Source organism: Bos indicus x Bos taurus, chromosome 13, assembly GCF_003369695.1.
Source record: "Bos indicus x Bos taurus breed Angus x Brahman F1 hybrid chromosome 13, Bos_hybrid_MaternalHap_v2.0, whole genome shotgun sequence".
Lineage (NCBI taxonomy): Eukaryota > Metazoa > Chordata > Mammalia > Artiodactyla > Bovidae > Bos > Bos indicus x Bos taurus.
This window is the reverse complement of record NC_040088.1, coordinates 32022938-32039440: the sequence shown is the minus strand read 5'-3', so window position 1 is coordinate 32039440 and position 16503 is coordinate 32022938. Positions and strand designations below refer to the sequence as shown.

General features: G+C 51.4%; 1 protein-coding gene across 5 annotated transcripts; it reads right to left on the bottom strand.

Moving 5' to 3' along the window:
• Positions 1 to 291: 291 nt before the first annotated feature.
• MAVS (mitochondrial antiviral signaling protein) lies at positions 292 to 15956 on the bottom strand. Of its 5 annotated transcripts, none has more exons than XM_027559375.1 (7): positions 15852 to 15956; positions 11743 to 11916; positions 10658 to 10832; positions 9202 to 9374; positions 8337 to 8493; positions 6002 to 6504; positions 292 to 2245 (listed from the first exon to the last, which is right to left on the bottom strand). In XM_027559375.1, exons 2-7 carry the CDS (start codon positions 11884 to 11886, stop codon positions 1748 to 1750), a joined length of 1650 nt encoding a protein of 549 aa, XP_027415176.1. In that variant the 5' UTR covers positions 11887 to 11916; positions 15852 to 15956; the 3' UTR covers positions 292 to 1747. The 5 variants fall into 5 exon arrangements, with proteins under 5 accessions (XP_027415176.1, XP_027415172.1, XP_027415177.1 ...); XM_027559371.1 differs by lacking the exon at positions 15852 to 15956 and adding an exon at positions 14138 to 14413; XM_027559376.1 differs by lacking the exon at positions 292 to 2245 and adding an exon at positions 3538 to 5128 and having other exon boundaries at positions 15852 to 15955.
• Positions 15957 to 16503: the final 547 nt, after the last annotated feature.

Genomic DNA, 16503 nt, shown 5'->3' with positions numbered 1-16503 from the left:
GAATCTGCCTGCAGTGCAGGAGACCCAGGTTCAATCCCTGGGTTGGGAAGATCCCCTGGAGAAGGAAATGGCAACCCACTCCAGTATCCTTGGCCTGGAAAATCTCATGGACAGAGGATCCTTGTGGGCTGCAGTCCATGAGGTCACAAAGAGTAGGGCACGACTGAGTGACTAACATACATACATAATCAAAACAACATTTTTCTCTCCCTCTATCCCACTCTTGCTCATGCTTTTAAGCCACTCACAATTAAATTGAAGACAGTAAGTGATAGAAGGGGGCACTGAAGGTAGGCTTTTTGCTTTATTACTATGTGTCTCCAAGGCCTATCCTCATACTCTGCACTCAGTAGGAGCAAAATAAATATTTGTTGTAAATACATGGAAAAAAAAATGACATGAAAGCCTATTTGTCTCCACCATACTTCCTGGCCTCTGAAGGGTACAATTGACTTACTCAATTTAGGCCTTCGACCTGGCACACGGGAATCCTTTAACAACATCTATTAAACCAAACTGGCCTCCAGAGGACCGGCTTGTGCCTGCTGCCTCGCTTCATGCAGCCTCAGGCCATTGAGTCTGGACACACATATGATTATATTCATATTGTCACAAATCCCCGAGACTATATTAAATTATATATTGAATATTATTATACTATTAGTGCAAGTGGCAGTTCTTGGAACACCAGGAAGAGATGTGTGAAATCTCACCTGAAATGGGGCCCCAGGTTCTGACACCTGATCAGCTGAGGGTCAGGGGCATGGAAAACATCCAACTCAGGCTCAGGGGCCAGTTCTCTCTTGCACTGTCCTCTCTGACCCTTCCTCCCTCTCGGTCTTGCAGATCAGCTATAAACTGGGTCACAATTATATCCCCCTTCATAGGGTCATTGCGAGGACTAAACAAGTTAATCCATGTAAGGCACTTTGCCTAGCACCTGGCATGCAACAAGGTATGGGGAAGTGGCAGCCCTTTTTATTTTTGCTGTTGTTAACAGCAACAGCAGCAGGAGTGAGGAATGCTGAGTGACCATGCCTTGCACCAAATGTGAACTTCATGACCCTGGGCTATAGGGAAAGGGCAGAAAGGGGAGCACAAGGGAGCATGTGCTTTTCACCCATAATGAGTTATCACAGCATAGATTAGCCCAGGGATCCTGAACACTACCATAGTGCACTGGTAGGAAGCAAGGAACCTTAAGGCCTGAATGACTCCATCCCAAGGAGACTCCTATAAGATCAGGAGCCATGCTGTGAAGTTTGAATCTGGCCAAGGATGGGACTTTCTGCCAGATGGAAGGGCTCTGTGAAAGCCTAATGGAGACCCCTAATGCAATGGAGCAAATTGCCATTGGACACACCCATTGGTCCCCACCTCTCTGGGACAGGAGCAGTAGCCAAACACCTTCAAGGAGCTTGTCAGTGAAGGAAATTCCTCTGGTTATCTCCTCCTAAGACAGAGAACCAGTGCTGCCCATACTCTGAACTGGTTCAAAAGGGATGTCACCTACTGAGGCTAAAAAGACAAGTGGAGAATGCCTTGGGAAAAAAAATTTTAAAAGAGGGCCTTGGCTACAAAACCTCCTGTCCTAAGTCTTCCCCTTGACTTTCTGAACTCTTCACTTTCTGACTTACAAAAAGAACTTGTACAAAAAACGAGGGATCAGGCAGGGATGAACAAGACAGGACTCATAATTTTTTTTTTTTGGCCTTACCCCACGGCATGTGGGGGCTTCCCTCGTGGCTCAGTTGGTAAAGAATCCACCTGCAATGCAGGAGACCCAGGTTTGATCCCTGGGTGGGGAAGATCCCCTGGAGAAGGAAATGGCAACCCACTCCAGTATTCTTGCCTGGAAAATCCCAGGGACAGAGGAGCCTGGCAGGCTACAGTCCATGGGGTCACAAGAGTTGGACACGACTGAAGCGACAGTACATAGCACAATGGGCATATGGAGGGGAGGAGTAATTATTGTATTTTCTATACTTCTGTGTGTCCTTAAAAGTTTTCCACAATAAAAAAGTTTCATAAAATAGACTATGAATAACCCAAGGCCTGAAAAGTAAAGGGCATACTGCTCTCTGACTAGAAATTCCCCTGAATCAACTAAATCTGAGCATGTCCAACCAAGGAAACAAGGTGAGAATGTGGTATTAGCCTGCTTCCAGTGGGTCATCAAGCGAAGTTGGCAGGTGTTTCCCAGGGCAAGAGAAGCAGTGGTGACTCTTAGGCTTTGAAGGAAATGCTTCAACAGGGGAGAGAAAAGATGGAGAGAGATTTATATGCAGATACCTATTGCCAAGTCTGTCCTAAGTGCTTAGGGCCCTCTGACCTCACCCCTGCTTTTACCCCAAGGTGAAGGTACTTTCCCATCTCCAAGTATAGGTGACTAGACCCCTGTCCGGGGGTAAGGTCCTTCCTCACTCCCTTCACATCATCCAGGCCACGGTGACCTGCCTGGGTTTCCCTCCTACATGCAACCTCCTGCAACTGAAACCATATTCCAAACCCAGGACTCTTAAGATCTGACGCATCTCATCAACTACCCCAAGCCCTCTCCTTGCCAACAGCCAATCCCAATCCTGCCTGAAGTTGGCATTTTAGTTACAACAGCCAAAATAGGAATGCTACACAATGCAGGCTAAGTCAGGGCTTCTGGGCAGCATAATTTGAAAAGTGCCAGGACAGTCCCTAAAGGTTTCCTACACACCTTATCTACAGATCTCTCCAAAACAGCTGGTCACTCTGTTTGAAATACTGCAATTTAAGAAGCATTCTTTGGGTTTACAAACTGCTTTCTGGAGATACTTTTTTCCAAAGCTATCTTGGGAGAATAACACATTAAAACCAATACCTGTTCATGAATTGTTCACTGATCTAGGTACCTAGGAAGAAAGAGCCCAGAAAGCTGGTTAAGAGTAAAGGTGACACATAGTGGTCGCAGACAGCTTCACTAGGGACCATTCCTGGCTTCAGGGTACAGGTGGTTCAGTCTGGAGAGAGGGCTGAAGATAAGTTCAGAGGCAGAGGTAGAAGCCATTAGGTTGCTGAACTCCCTGAGGGCAGTACAAAGAAAGACTGTAGTAGCCAAAGCAGGGTGCAGGACTCTGCAGACTGACAGCTTGGGGGTGGGCCACAGTGACCCCCTAACTCTTATGTCTCCCTAGAGCTCTAGTCCCTATCCCTTCCAGAGCCCAGAAATGAAGGTAGCTCCTGAGGCTCCTGTGCCTGGCCCTTGTCCAGCAATGGCTGCCTGGAAAGCACCCACAAGGATATCCTTCAATCCATCTGGCTGCTGCAGGGGGCACCCTAGCCCCAACCCTGCACAGATGCCCCAGTAGACATGTCTCCCTCCTCACTCCCCAACAATCCCCAATGCATGGAACAAAGTAAGGGATAAATATGAAAGGGGCATAGGCAGGAGGGGCTGGGTCTGCTTCTAAATGTGTGGTTAAGTGCTCCAGCCCCTCCACATTTGAATAGTGACAAAACCAACATGCATGCAAACTTCAGTAAGTAAAATGCCAGGAACCATTCTAAGGTTTATACAGATAAACTAATTTAATCCTCACAATATTAGGACATGTATATCTATATAATTTTACTATTCATACCAATTATACAGGTGAGAAAACGGAGGCATAGAGAGATTAACTCCTTGCCCAAGAGCACAGAGTTAGTAAGAGACAGAACAGGGCCTACCTTACCCTACACTGCAGCAGTGCATACTTAAACCCACTGGGCACTCTGCCTCTCATGCCCTCATCTCTACCTGGCTAGGCAGGGAAAGGTGAGGGGAGCATTTAGCAGCCTCCTGCTTTGGACCACGCACTTGACAAAGATCCACAGGCTCCAATCTCAGGAGAATTCAGTGAAGGATGAGATGCAATCCTCATTGTCCACATGTGTAAGCAAGACCAGAGAAGTCTGATTATCTGCCAAGGCCACACAGCCCACAAAGAGGTGGAGCTGAAATCCAAACCTTGGCCTGAGCTCTGTCCTGCACGTTCTCCCTCTCCAACCCCCATAGGGAGCTGAAGAGAACAGAGACTGGGATGAGGAGGCTGGAGAGGGGCTCTTTAGGTGCTCCTCACGTCTAGCACATGATCAGGCTTCCCATGGGGGTCCATGGGACTCTCTGGACCTCCTCCCATCCTTGTGTGGTAGGGAGGGGAACCAGACAGACAGGGGACTAAGTCCTTAAAAATGAGTAGCAGCTCCCTACTGCTCTGCAGGGGGCTACTGGGCCACTGGGGGCTACAGCGATGTCCCCTACCCCATCTATTGGTTGCAGGGACCAGGCAGGATGGGGAAGGTTTCTGACCCACTGTGGTCCCCAGTGGCACCTCCTGATCCTTGCACTTGGGTAAAGAGGGATAAGGCCTAGACAGGAGCACCTTCTCCAGGGATTAAGGGCAACAACCAGATGGCCAGCTGGGTGAGGACTGGAGCACCAGGAGCAGCCCAGGGACCGGTAAGCCAAGGATGGTGGGGGAGCCACCAAGGGCATGAGATGGGACAGAAATACTGCCCCCAAGGACTAGGCCTGTGGCCCCCTGCCTCCCATCTGACCCAGCTTCTGCCAGCCCTGAAAAAAGGGTCAAGGATGGTGAGACAGCTCGGCTCTGTGACTCGGGCAGATGTACCATGGGAAAGAGAGAAGATGAACAGCAAGAAGGACCCAGGAGCTTCACTGGGGTAGGCGCCGCCGGTACAGTGAAGCCAGGAGCACTAGAAGTGCCCCGGCCATGGCCACCCCGAGCCACGAAGCCCAGGGCATGGTCCTGACCACAGGCAATTCCTTCAGTTCATCCTCTTCCGGGGTAGTGTATGTCCCGGGGCTGTCCCCCAGGAGGGAGGTGCTGGGGTTCTCATGGATCCTAATGGTGTCTTCCGACACATACTCATTCTCCTCGGGGGCATTGTCAGGCCCCATGCCCAAGGAGTTACTGTGGCTGATGGCGAGATCCGCGGAGCAGACTGAGAACGGCTGGCTGTCCATCCTAGATACCAGCCTGCCAGGCTTGCTCAGCTCCAGCTCTGAGCCACAGCAGTCAGAGCTGCTGTCTGGCCAGAGTGATGTGCCTCCAGTGGCAGTGCCTGTGGGCACTGGTGATGCTGGAGTCTCCTGGGAAAGAAAGGAGGAACTAGAGGGACTGAGGATGGTAGGGTACAAGCCAGGTTGGGTAGCCCCACTCCCAGGACAGGCCAAAAACTGACACCCCAACCCCTCAGTAGCCAGCCCACAGTGCCAAAAGGCAATCGTCTCTTGGGGACTCAACTCACTGATGGTGCAGGAAGACAGTTGGGGAAGAGGGGACTAAGGCCTTGCAGGAGCATCAGTGGTGAGACTTCCTCCAGGGCTGAGAGCTCTACTCACTGGCCTGCTTCTGAGCTCACTTCTACCCCCAGGGAACCGTTGGTCATGTGTGGTCTGCTCTACTTTGACTTTCTGCCTGGGCTTGATGGCCATGAAGCAGCCACAGGGTCAGAGGTTGGGCCATAGACTTGGTTCCGCCAGGCAGACAGCAGCAGTAGGGTTAGATAAGCAGGCTCAGAGGCAACTGTGGAGGCTACTAGGTCAGAGTAGATGGGCCGGGACTAGAGTTTATAAAACCTTGGTCACGGTGGGGCAAGCCAGATATCCCAGCAGTGAAGAGCAAGGTGTTGAGGCAAATAGGAATGTTTCTTCATCTGCAAAATAACACTGCTGAGTTTAAAGGGGAGCCATGAGCTCTAAATGGGTTAATGCACATAACCAGCAGAGGTGGTCTAGCAAGCCTGACCCTCCTGAACCATCCACACTTGATTATTATTATTCTAAAGAATAGGGTGTTAGGTCTGGATGAGATTGGGTCTCAGTTCTCCCTATTCCCTCAAAAAGCAGGATTTTTTGATCCTGATCCCCGGATCAGCCCTGGATCAGGCTGGAGTCAGAATGGAGACTGAGAGGGGCTGGAGGGAATGGCTTGGATCACTGCTAGGAGGGGTAAGAACTCACCTTCACGAGTCTATTGCTGCTCCTGATGGTGAGCCTTGTGTTGGCAGGCACCTTACTGGGCACTGTGCTTGCAGGTATCCTGTGGTCAGGTATCCCACTAGTAGGCACTTTGGGTGGCACCATGCCAGAACGCACTGAGTTGATGGGCAATCTGGATGGTGCTAGATTGGTGGGCACTGCACCAGGGGGCTTCAAGCTGGTGGGCAACTTGGAAGGCACTGAGCTGCCAAATGCTGAGTTGGTGGGCACCTTGGAGGGCACTGTGCTGGCAGCCATAGGGTTGTTGGGCACCCCTGCCCCACTGGAGCAGATGGTACCTTCAGTCTGGTCACCAGCACCTCCTGCAGAGGTCAAGCCAGTGGAGGAGGAGGAGGTGCCAACAGATGGAGCTGACACCGGGGGTCCAGGCAAGCGGCTTGCCCTGGGGGTAGAACGGGCCAAGGGCTGGAAGGAGACAGTCGGAGACACAGGCCCACGGAGTGATGTGGAACTGGAGACCACGCCTGCAGTTGGTGAAAGAAAATGAGAAACACAAACCCACGGGAGTGTTATCCTTGGATCAGAGGGATAGAGAAGGGTCTCTCTGTCCCAACTCACACCATCCCTACTGCATCCAACCTCCCACCCACGGAGGAGTCTCCAGTCCCTTTAGTCACTGATCCCAGGGCTGAAGGCATAATGGTTGCAGACAAATCCTTGGTCCTGTCCCTCCTCGGTCTCTGACCTGTTGTCTCGCAAGAGCAAAGTGATCCCTCCCTCTAACAGGGTCTAGGAGCCTGAAAATCATTATTAGTTTTCCTCTCTGCATTTTTTTCTCCTGCCTGGGACACCCTCTTTTCTCTTGTCTGCCTCTTTCAACCTCTCCTTAGACTAGCAGAATCCTGGATGTTTCTCCCATTGCCATCTTTCTTCTCAGCAGGAACAATCAGAGGCCAGGGCAAGGGGCAGCAGGATGGCTCAAGCAGAAGAGCTCACCCCAGTCATATGGCACCAGAGGCCCATATGGTGCCCCCCTTCTAGGAGGCCTGAGGGCTTGCGGGTGCGGGGACAAAACCATCCCTGGGAAGAGGGCCTGAACTGGGGGAAGCAGGAGGGAGTAGGTGGTGATAGTCCATAAAGGCAGTTATGTAAGGATTTGCCACAGAACTCTGAAAACACACATGCCAGGCCCTACATCTGACAAAGGTCAGGGGTGATTCTGATGTCCACCCCACCCCTACCCCAAATCTACCACCATAACGTCTCATGGGACCTGTGTCCATACTTCTACTGAAATCAAAGTGCCCTTTGTCTCCCTGGTCCACAGCAATATTTTCTGAAAAGGTGTTTCACAGCAGGCTGGCGCTGCCAAGTGCAAAAGGATGCTTGAGATAGAGTGACAGGAGCATGGAACACTAAGGATGGCTTCTCTGAACCTTTAACTTCTCGTGTGCCTTGTGGCTGTTCCATGGGCACTGGGGGCTGGCTGGGTACCAATGTTATGTGGAACTCAATTTAGGAAATATGCCAGCCTTAAAGATCAGAGTAGACAGTATTATACTCCTGAGACGTCTGATGTGAGGGTCCAGGCACTTGAATGATGAAGAATATACTTCCTCTGGAGATTGAAATGTTTGAGTGATTTGCTGGGAGCTGGAGACCCCTTTGGGATGGGGCAATGCTCCCTGCCAACAGCTGGCCCAGCCCTGTACTCTCCTTACACTGTCCTCTAGGTCCTGGCGCATCCCTTATATAGTCCCTTAGGCATAGTGCAGACATGGCCCTAATTCACTTCTACCTGTATCCACGCCCTCTGCAATGTGACCTTATCAGTCCTCTCGAGGGATGGAGTTTATCTTTCTACTCCTCGATGCTGGGCTGGCCTGGTAATTTGCTTTATCCCACAGAAAGAAGCAGGAAGAAAACCGCATCAGTTTTGAACCTATGACCCAGGAGTCCTCTCTCCCTCTCTCAGAACAGAGCTCGGCTCAGGTATATGAAATGGGCTTGTTTACTGGGAGACGAGAGGTTCATGGAAGAGAACCGAGATGCTCCAGCCAAGAGCCATAAACAACTTATATGTAAACTGATGTGTATACAAAAGGGAATTCAGCCCAGCCGAGCCAGCCCAAATTGCTGACCCACACAATCACGAGCTGAATAAACAGTTGTTATTTTAAGCTACCAAATTCTGAGACTGTATGTTACAAGCAGATACTAATCAATATGTCCTCTGAGGAAGGTTGCTCCCTGGGGAATACCACCTTTGCCTCCTGTCCAAGAAAGCCAGAGGGATAACCCTCTTACCCTCACTGGGAGGTCAGAAAGGCACTATAATTTCAGAGTCCATGCATACCTGCTGTGTGGGTATTGCCCAGTTCTGTGTCTTGCTCCTGATGTACACTGGAGGTCAGAGTGCTGAGGGCCACCGTGTCAGACAAGGGCTCCAGGGGGCCACCCAGCCTCTTCAGGACAGCCCCAGAATGGGATGGTTGTGGGGCTTTCTCTGAATTCTGCAAGAGGGAATATAGGAATAAGGCAGTCGCTTCTTCCAGGAGCTGGCAAAGGGCAACTTATGCTTGAGACAGCTCCTACAGGCCACAGTCCATGCCACAGAGCACAGGACCAAGGAAGCCTTTACCTCGGCCTTGGCCATTGCCAGAACGTCTGTCTACAGGTGACTGTGAACCTCCTTCATAGAAAATCATCGTATGGGAGAGTCTCTACTCATCTGTCTGGCCCTAAAGAAAAGTCTTCCTCTCTGGGGCCACTGCACAGACCCTTTCTCAGGCTTCAAGTTCATGATTTGGTATCTCCTGGACATCTAACTGCCCAGTCATCATATCCCAATAGAATCAGACATATTTCCCCAAAACTTGGCTTTACTGGTGATGATTACAGCTCCAACTATCCATCTCTTACCCCACCACCTCCTGCTCCCTCACTCCCCCTATCTGGTCATACCCTGATCCCTTGACTCAGCTCAACATCTCAAATGGACCATTGCAAAGACCTCAAAATTGTGACCTCACAGCTGACTGATGACAGAGGGGTGAGGCTGCCATGTGGTGAAGACCTGGTCAACAGTCTGGCAGCTGGTCTGGGGCAGATGCACATTGTTCTGAGCAGAGTTTAGGCAGGATCTGTGAGGGGCTTCCAGAAGGCTGGGTGGGCAGAAGCAAAAAGACAGGAACACAAAAGCAGGAGGTGTGTGGACGCACCTCTCCCAGGGACTCTGGTGGCTGGGTATCCTGGACAGGCACAGGGTAACTTGGCTCGTACTCTGTGTGGCCATTGTCAGGGATGCTGGGGGCCACAGCAGGTGTGGAGGGCCTTGGAATCTCAGCAGGAATTGATGGTGGCTCCAGTGGGGCTGGAGGGTGGTTTGGACTCCCTGAAGGATAAAGATAAAGTCAAGTCAAGGAGGAACTGGAGACTCTCAGGGACAGGAGAGGCCTGGGTGCTCCCAGGTCATGGTTATCAGTTTCCCCACAGCATCAACAGCTACCCTGAGGTGGAAGGCATCCCTCAGGGGAGACCCGTGTCGCCAAGTGGAAGGCAGGTACTAGAGGGAGAGTAGAGATGGAGAGGGCAAGGAGTGGTAGAGGCAGGAGACGGGAGAGCGCGGGGGGCGCCTCAGAAGCCTCTCACCACCCTGCCTGTATCAGCAGTCACCACTTCTCTGTCCCCAGGCATTCTAGACACAGTGGCTTTCTTCTCCTCCTTGTGGGTGGCTTTCACCACTAACTGACCCTTGACCTAAAGCTGCTTCCTTAACCCCTCCCCTTGGCCCCCACCAACCATGCCTGGTCCTACCACAGCTGTTTGTGTCTGGGGAAATCACAAATTGTTAATCTCCACAAATGAAGAGATGAGTTAGGAAGGAAGGAAAGAAGGGGGGTGGGGAGAAAGAAAGGCAAACATGGTGATATTTTTAAGGCTGTGGATCTGAGTAGTGTGTCAGGAATTGTCTCTATCTGAAATATAGACAGGTCTTGTGTGAGTTTTCTTCCTGCCTCAGGCCCTGAGACCCTGGCCCCAGTGGACCCCCTCTGAGTACTTGGCTTGGCAGGGAGCATTGAGAGCACAAGGAGGGATAGCAGGGCAACTGGGGGTTGGAGGGAGTGGGTGGTTAGGAGGCTCTAGGGGAAACGAGGGGGAGGGGAGGAGATGAGGGGAAAGGAAGGAAAAAACCCATGAGGAGGAAAGCAGAGACAGTCATGGGATGGGGAGAGAAGAGATGAATAGAGAGAAGGAAGGTGAACACGGGAGAGGAGACAGGAGGAAGTGAGAAAAGCGTAGCAGGCAAACATCATAGCTGCAAAAATTAGAGGAGGCTGCATTTGCTGGGCACGTGGAAGGTGCCAGCTCCTGCTAAGTGCTCAACATGTCATCATCCTGTGGTTTTCACAGCAGCCCTACAAGCTAGACGTTGGCATTAGTCCCATTTTACAGAGAAGACTGAGACTTAGGGAATGAAGAGGCTTGGTCAAAGGGTTAATAAAGATTAATAAGTTGCTAAGTAGGGATCTACACTCAGGTTTTCCCACTGCCCAGGAGTGATGGGAGAGAGGGTGACAGAGGAAGACAGCAGGTATAGGGTAAGGGGAGAGGGAGAGCAAAGGCCAGGGGAATCAGAGAGGAGTTCCAGAAGAAGGGCCAGGGCAGGTGGCTCACGTGGCAGGTTGCTTTGGTAGACATGGGCCACTTCATCAGCGAGAACAGTGTGCTCACAGGCCCTCAGTGCCCGGATGAAGGAATCCACCCAGCCGTTCCTCCGCCGAAGACTGTCGAAGAGGTTCCAGAGGGTGCCCTGGTTCCCCCAGCGGTCAAAGTGGGCCCGAAGTCGGTCCTGAAAGACACAGCCCCGCCACCCAGATCAAGTCAGGTAGCCCTGACCCCCTCCCACAGCTACAAGTGGAGGTACCTAGAAAGCTACAAGAGGGAGGCAGCCATCTGAAGCTGGGTCAGAGCCCAGGACAAGGCCAGAGTTTTGAGCCCAAGTTCCCAGATCCAGGAAATAGGTCTTTACTGTGTCCCAGGCTCTCTTCTCAGGGCTTTGCGTGAATTGTCTTATTTAATGCTATTATTATCCCTACTCAACTGATGAGGAAACTTGAGGCTTAGCACATACAAACAAGTGACCAGATAACAGAAATCCACAGAATACATTTACAGCAGAACTAAATGATAAGGAATTCCTGCAAACACCAAAATACAAGAGAAAGGAGCCAAACTCCACCAGCCACGAACTCAAATACCACCAGCATCTGCATGCAGGAAGCTGAAGGAGGCCTCGGGGTTCAATGTGGAGACAGCTAAAACTGGGAGGGGCTGGGCTCACCTCACTAGGAGCCCGCAGAAGTGCCAAAAGGGCTAGCACCATCTGGCTCCCAAGGACTCTGAAAGCTGAGCCCTGGGACTCTGCCAGAATGGGTCCCATGACCAGGAGAAAGGAATTGAGACTAAGCAGGAAGAAGGACAAGAGATGGAGAAGGTTCCAGTGAAAGCGAGTAAGGGGCCCCGAGCCCAGAAATCTCAGTGCTATATTTTGGAGCACTATACCAAAACAACACAAGAACCTCAGTGGGGTTGGAAAGGACACCCCGAGCCACACGTCATTCTGAATGTTAGAAAACTGTCAACAATGGGAAGCAGGATACAGACGACAGAGAAGGAAGGAGTTGGTCCTGGCCTGGGAGAAGCTCTGAATTCCACAACCCTGCCCCCAGTCAGTGCCTGGCTGTCGGGCCCTGGCTTACCTGGTCATTTATTGTGAGGCAGGACAGGTGAGGCAGAATATCCAGAACATGAATATTGCAAAAATTGCTGTGATTGTAGCGGATATACTCATAAGTTTTGTCCTCGGCAAACGTCATCACTGTCTGGGTTCTGAACTGGCCCATGAAGGGTGAATGGACTGAGAGGAATAAAGGCTGGAAGAAAGCAGAGCATTCATGGCAACCAGGTTGGGGGTAGGGTTGGACAAAAGGCAATTCTTTCTTTTCCACCTCTTTGGAACATTCACTTTCTTAATCATCCTACTTTATTGCTTATTTTTATTTGGCTGCGTCAGATCTTAGTAACAGCATGTGGGATCTTAGTTCCCCAACAAGGGATAAAACCCGTGAGCCCTGCATTGGAAGGCAGAATCTTAACCACTGGACCACCAAGGAAGTCGCCAACCTACTTTATTATTGTCTTAGTATCAGAGGCCCTCAATGAATTTACTTAAAAACAAACCAATAGGGGAAAAAAAAAAATCAGATTCAGAAGACCTAGGGCCCAATTCTGCCCATCAGGTTGGTCAGTGTTTGGGAAGAGCTCTGGCTCCTGCCTCATCATCCCCAGGTCTGAATGTGCCCCCAGCTGCTGATAGCAACAGGGCTGCTTCTTTGGAGAATACTGAGAGGGAAGGGGAAGACAGGGAGGAGGGGAAAGAAATGGGGGAGGGGGAGGGGGAGAGGATGCGGAGAACAAGGCACCCAACATAATAATGGGATCAGGCCTATTCCTACCATGAAGAAAATGCAGTACCAAAGAATTAAGGGGGCTTGCTAGTTAGTAGAAGAGCAAAGAACTGAGATCTTTAGGATCTGGGATCAGGTTCTTCCCAGAACTTGACTGCAGGACCACCATTACATTAAAACTTGCCACGTACATATTTTCAGGGTAGGAGGCTAAGTTCCATTCCTGAGTGTGACTCCAGGAAAGTTATCAGCCTTTCCCAGGTTTATCCTCACCCCTAAAATGGCTCAAGAGGTTGTTCTGAAAATACAGTAGTTCAGTCTTATAAGCCTGAAATTTTAAAATGCCCCAGGGACTTCCCTGGCATAACAGTGGTTAAGACTCCATGCCTCCATTGCAGGGGTCACTGGTGGGAACAAAGATTTCATACGCCACAGGTCGTGGCCACACACACACACACACACACGTGCTCCAAATACAATCAATCGCTGCTGGTTGCTTATGTAGCGCTCACCACAATTTTCAATTTTAGATCTGTTTGTTTGCTTGCTCCCTTTTTTAAAAAAATTTTCTATTTTATTTATTTTTGCTCCTCCAAGCAGCATCAGGGATCTCAGTTCCCCAACTAGGATCCAACCTGCGTCCCCTACAGTGGTAGGAGTCTTAACCATTGGGCCACCAGGGAAGTGCCTGCTTGTTTCTTATTTGTCTTTCTTATGGGAGAGAGCTGCAGGGAATAAGACAGACAATATCTCTGCCATGGAATGGGACAGACAAATCAGTAAAAATATACATAAATAAGGATTTCAGTTAGCAATAAAGGTTATAGAGAAAATAAAGCAGATGAGACAGTCCCTGAAGATGGGGATGCTTCTTGAACTGGAGTGGGGAAGGAAGCCTTTTTGAATTGACATTTGAGCTGAATGGTTCTTGGCCGCAGTATTTTGGGCATAGGACACAGCAAGTTAGAAGTCCTAAGGTGGGAACAAGCTTGACATGTTTAAAGAATAGAAAGTAGACTGGAGTTGTCCAGGTTTAGAAAGCGAGGGGGAGGGGCAGATATCAAGGTCAAGAAGGTTGGGAAGGACTGCTGATGTAGGACATTATAGGAAAGGACTTTGTGTTTTATTTGGAGTGAAACAGGGAGCCGTTGGAGGGTTCTAAGCAGGAAAAGGAGAGGATTTGATTATGTTAAAGACTTCTATGGTGGTTTTAAGGACCCTGAGCTGTGGCGGGATCATGATGGAAGCAGGGAGACAAGTCAGGAGGTCACAGCATGACAGGTATGGCCAGGATGATAACCATGGAGGTGGTGACAGGTGACTGGATTCTGATATTTTGTGGATATGGGAGGTGAAGCAGAGAGAGGAATCAAGGATTACTCCTTAGGCACTGGGTGGATGGAGGGTGTCACTTAGCAAGCCAGAAAATCCGGGGGAGAAGCAGTGGTGCAGAGAAGACTCCAGAACTCCATTTTCAACAAGTGAAGCTTGAGATGCTATCAGATATTCAAAGGGGTTTTCAGGGAGAGAAGTGGGCAGAGGATAGAGGGGGAGACTGGAGTCGAAACATGGGTGTCAAGCTTGGTGAGACCTCTAGGAGACAGTGTTGCAAAGTAGAGAGTGCCCAAAAGTTGCTGAGGCTCCCAGTCCCCTGCCCCGTGGGAAATGGTGCAGATGTCCTGCCTACCTGCTGCCCACTGGCCCCATGGCCGCATGCTGCGTGACTTCCTTTGCCAACCACAAGTGCTATACCTCTTGTGGGGCGAGAACCAACAACAGAAGTCAAGAGGATCAGGGAGCTCTGAGCCTTCAAGAGAGGAACAGAGAACTCTGTAGTGGTGACCAGATCCCTTCTTCCCTCCCACAGGATCCAGGGAGGCCCCAGGAGAGAGTCAGGTGATACATTCTTCTGCATTCCAACCTCAGCCCTCAAGGCATAGAGTTTGGGAAGTATGGATGTATAAAACAGTCTCAACCAAAAAAAAAAGGAAGCTCGTATTTGTTCACACTTACTGAAGGTCTACTAGGTAAAGTGAAAGTGAAAGTCACTCAGTCATGTCTGACTCTTTGCGACCCCGTGGACTATACAGCCCATGGAATTCTCCAGGCCAGAATACTGGAGTGGGTAGCCTTTCCCTTCTCCAGGGGATCTTCCCAACCCAGGGATTGAACCCAGGTCTCCCGCACTGCAGGCAGATTCTTTACCAGCTGAGCCACAAAGGAAGCCCAAGAACACTGGAGTGGGTAGCCTATCCTTTCTCCAGTGGATCTTCCCCACTCAGGAATCCAACCGGGGTCTCCTGCATTACAGACGGATTCTTTACCAACTGAGCTATCACGTAAGCCCTCTACTATAGGCAGGCACACCCTAATTTCTTTCATTAGTTCTTGCCATAATCCTAAGAGGAGAAGTGATGCCAAGTTGTCCAGCTGAGCAGTGGCCTAACAGAATTGGAACCCAGGACTTGCTGCCTCATTGCATGTCTCACCATACGTCTTGAGGGCAGAGACCTCTATGGCAAGTGAGACTCACACAGCCCCCTCCCTGCCTTCAAGCCCTCAGAGAGGCGAAGGACACGGCCTGGGTGAGGAGAGGTCGCTGAGTGAGAGTGTGCCAAAGCGCAATATTTAGTCCCTTCTCTTGTGAGAAATGGAAGTCTTTCGGCCAGGTCTGAGGACGTTTTAGCCCTGCCCTCCACAGGTGCCAGTTCTCAGGTCCTTCCAGATGTTTTTGAGTCCTCAAAATAAGGATGTCAGTTTTGTTTTTTCCAAAGTTTTCCTGGCACCTCCTTCCGGGTCTCAGAGAAGATTGTGCTTGGAGTGTTCTGGAGTGTTCCTGACCGCCGCCGCTAGGAGGGCACCAGAGTCTCAGAGAGCACCCCCCGCACCCCCCCACCCCCCACCCCGCCCCCGATCCCGGAAGGGACGAGGCCTCACAACCTCTGCTCGGAATCCAGAATTCCTGGGCCAGGGTCAGGTCCGCCGAGGGCCAAGAGGCTGTTCTAAGGTGTCATCTCCGAGAACAGCCAAGACCCGGGGAGGGCAGCAGTCGCGACCGCTGAGACTGGCGCACCGGGGCTAGGCCTCGCCTTGGGGTCACCCTGGGCCTGCGGATGGCTGGAGGAACTCAGTAACCACAGCCCGTCTCCTTCCGGCCCAACTTTCCCTACAGCCCGGGCAGACGTCCGCGCCACCCACCTCCAGAGCCCTGGGTGCTGGATGCGGCACGCGGAGCTCTCGCTGCCGCGAACCCCGCTGTTTCCAGTACCCCCGCGCCCTAAGCCTCTTGCGCCCCGACGGACTCCGAGTCCCACTCGGCTTCTGCGCCGCGGACCACCTCTCCGAAAGGCGTCCGTGCTCCCTGAGCCCAGAGGACCGAGCTCCTGAGTCGGCGATCTTACCTTGGGTAGCCGCGACCCGGCGACCTGCCTTCAGCTGGGCCTGCTGGGAACCTTCCCCCGCTGGGAGGGAGGAGAGAGGCCAGGACCGCGCGGCCATTGGCCAGACGCGGGGGCGGGGCTTCGCGGCCTGCTGTCGCGGCTGGTCAGCATGGGCCGGCACTTGACCTCGCTTGGCAAGCCTGGCGGCGCTGGACCTGGGATCGGAACTGACCTGGTTTTCTACTGCGTGATCGGAGGGGAAGATGATCTCTCCTCCTTTCGAGCAACTTCCAGGGGGAAGTCTAGGGTCTGGCTAGAAACCAAGTAGAAACCGAGCTGGGCTCAGTCCCAACGCTTCCTACACGAACCTACCCTCCTCCGAGGAATAACGAGGGTTGAGGGCTTTTATGTCTTTCGCTCCTGGACTCACAGGGCCTAGCATACAGTCAGTGCTCAATAAATGTCGGGTGTCACAAGGGTTCGAGTGCTCAACCAAGTGACACCCTTTCTGGGCCTGAGAAGGCAGGATCGGGATGTGTAGGTGTATGCAGATGGAGATGTATGCAGAGCAAGGGCGCCAAGATTGGCTCGCTGTGCACACAGGGTGTGGGCCTTGAATGCTGCGTGGGAAAGGCCTCTAGGCTCAAGGATTTAGGGCGGTACCTCCCGACAG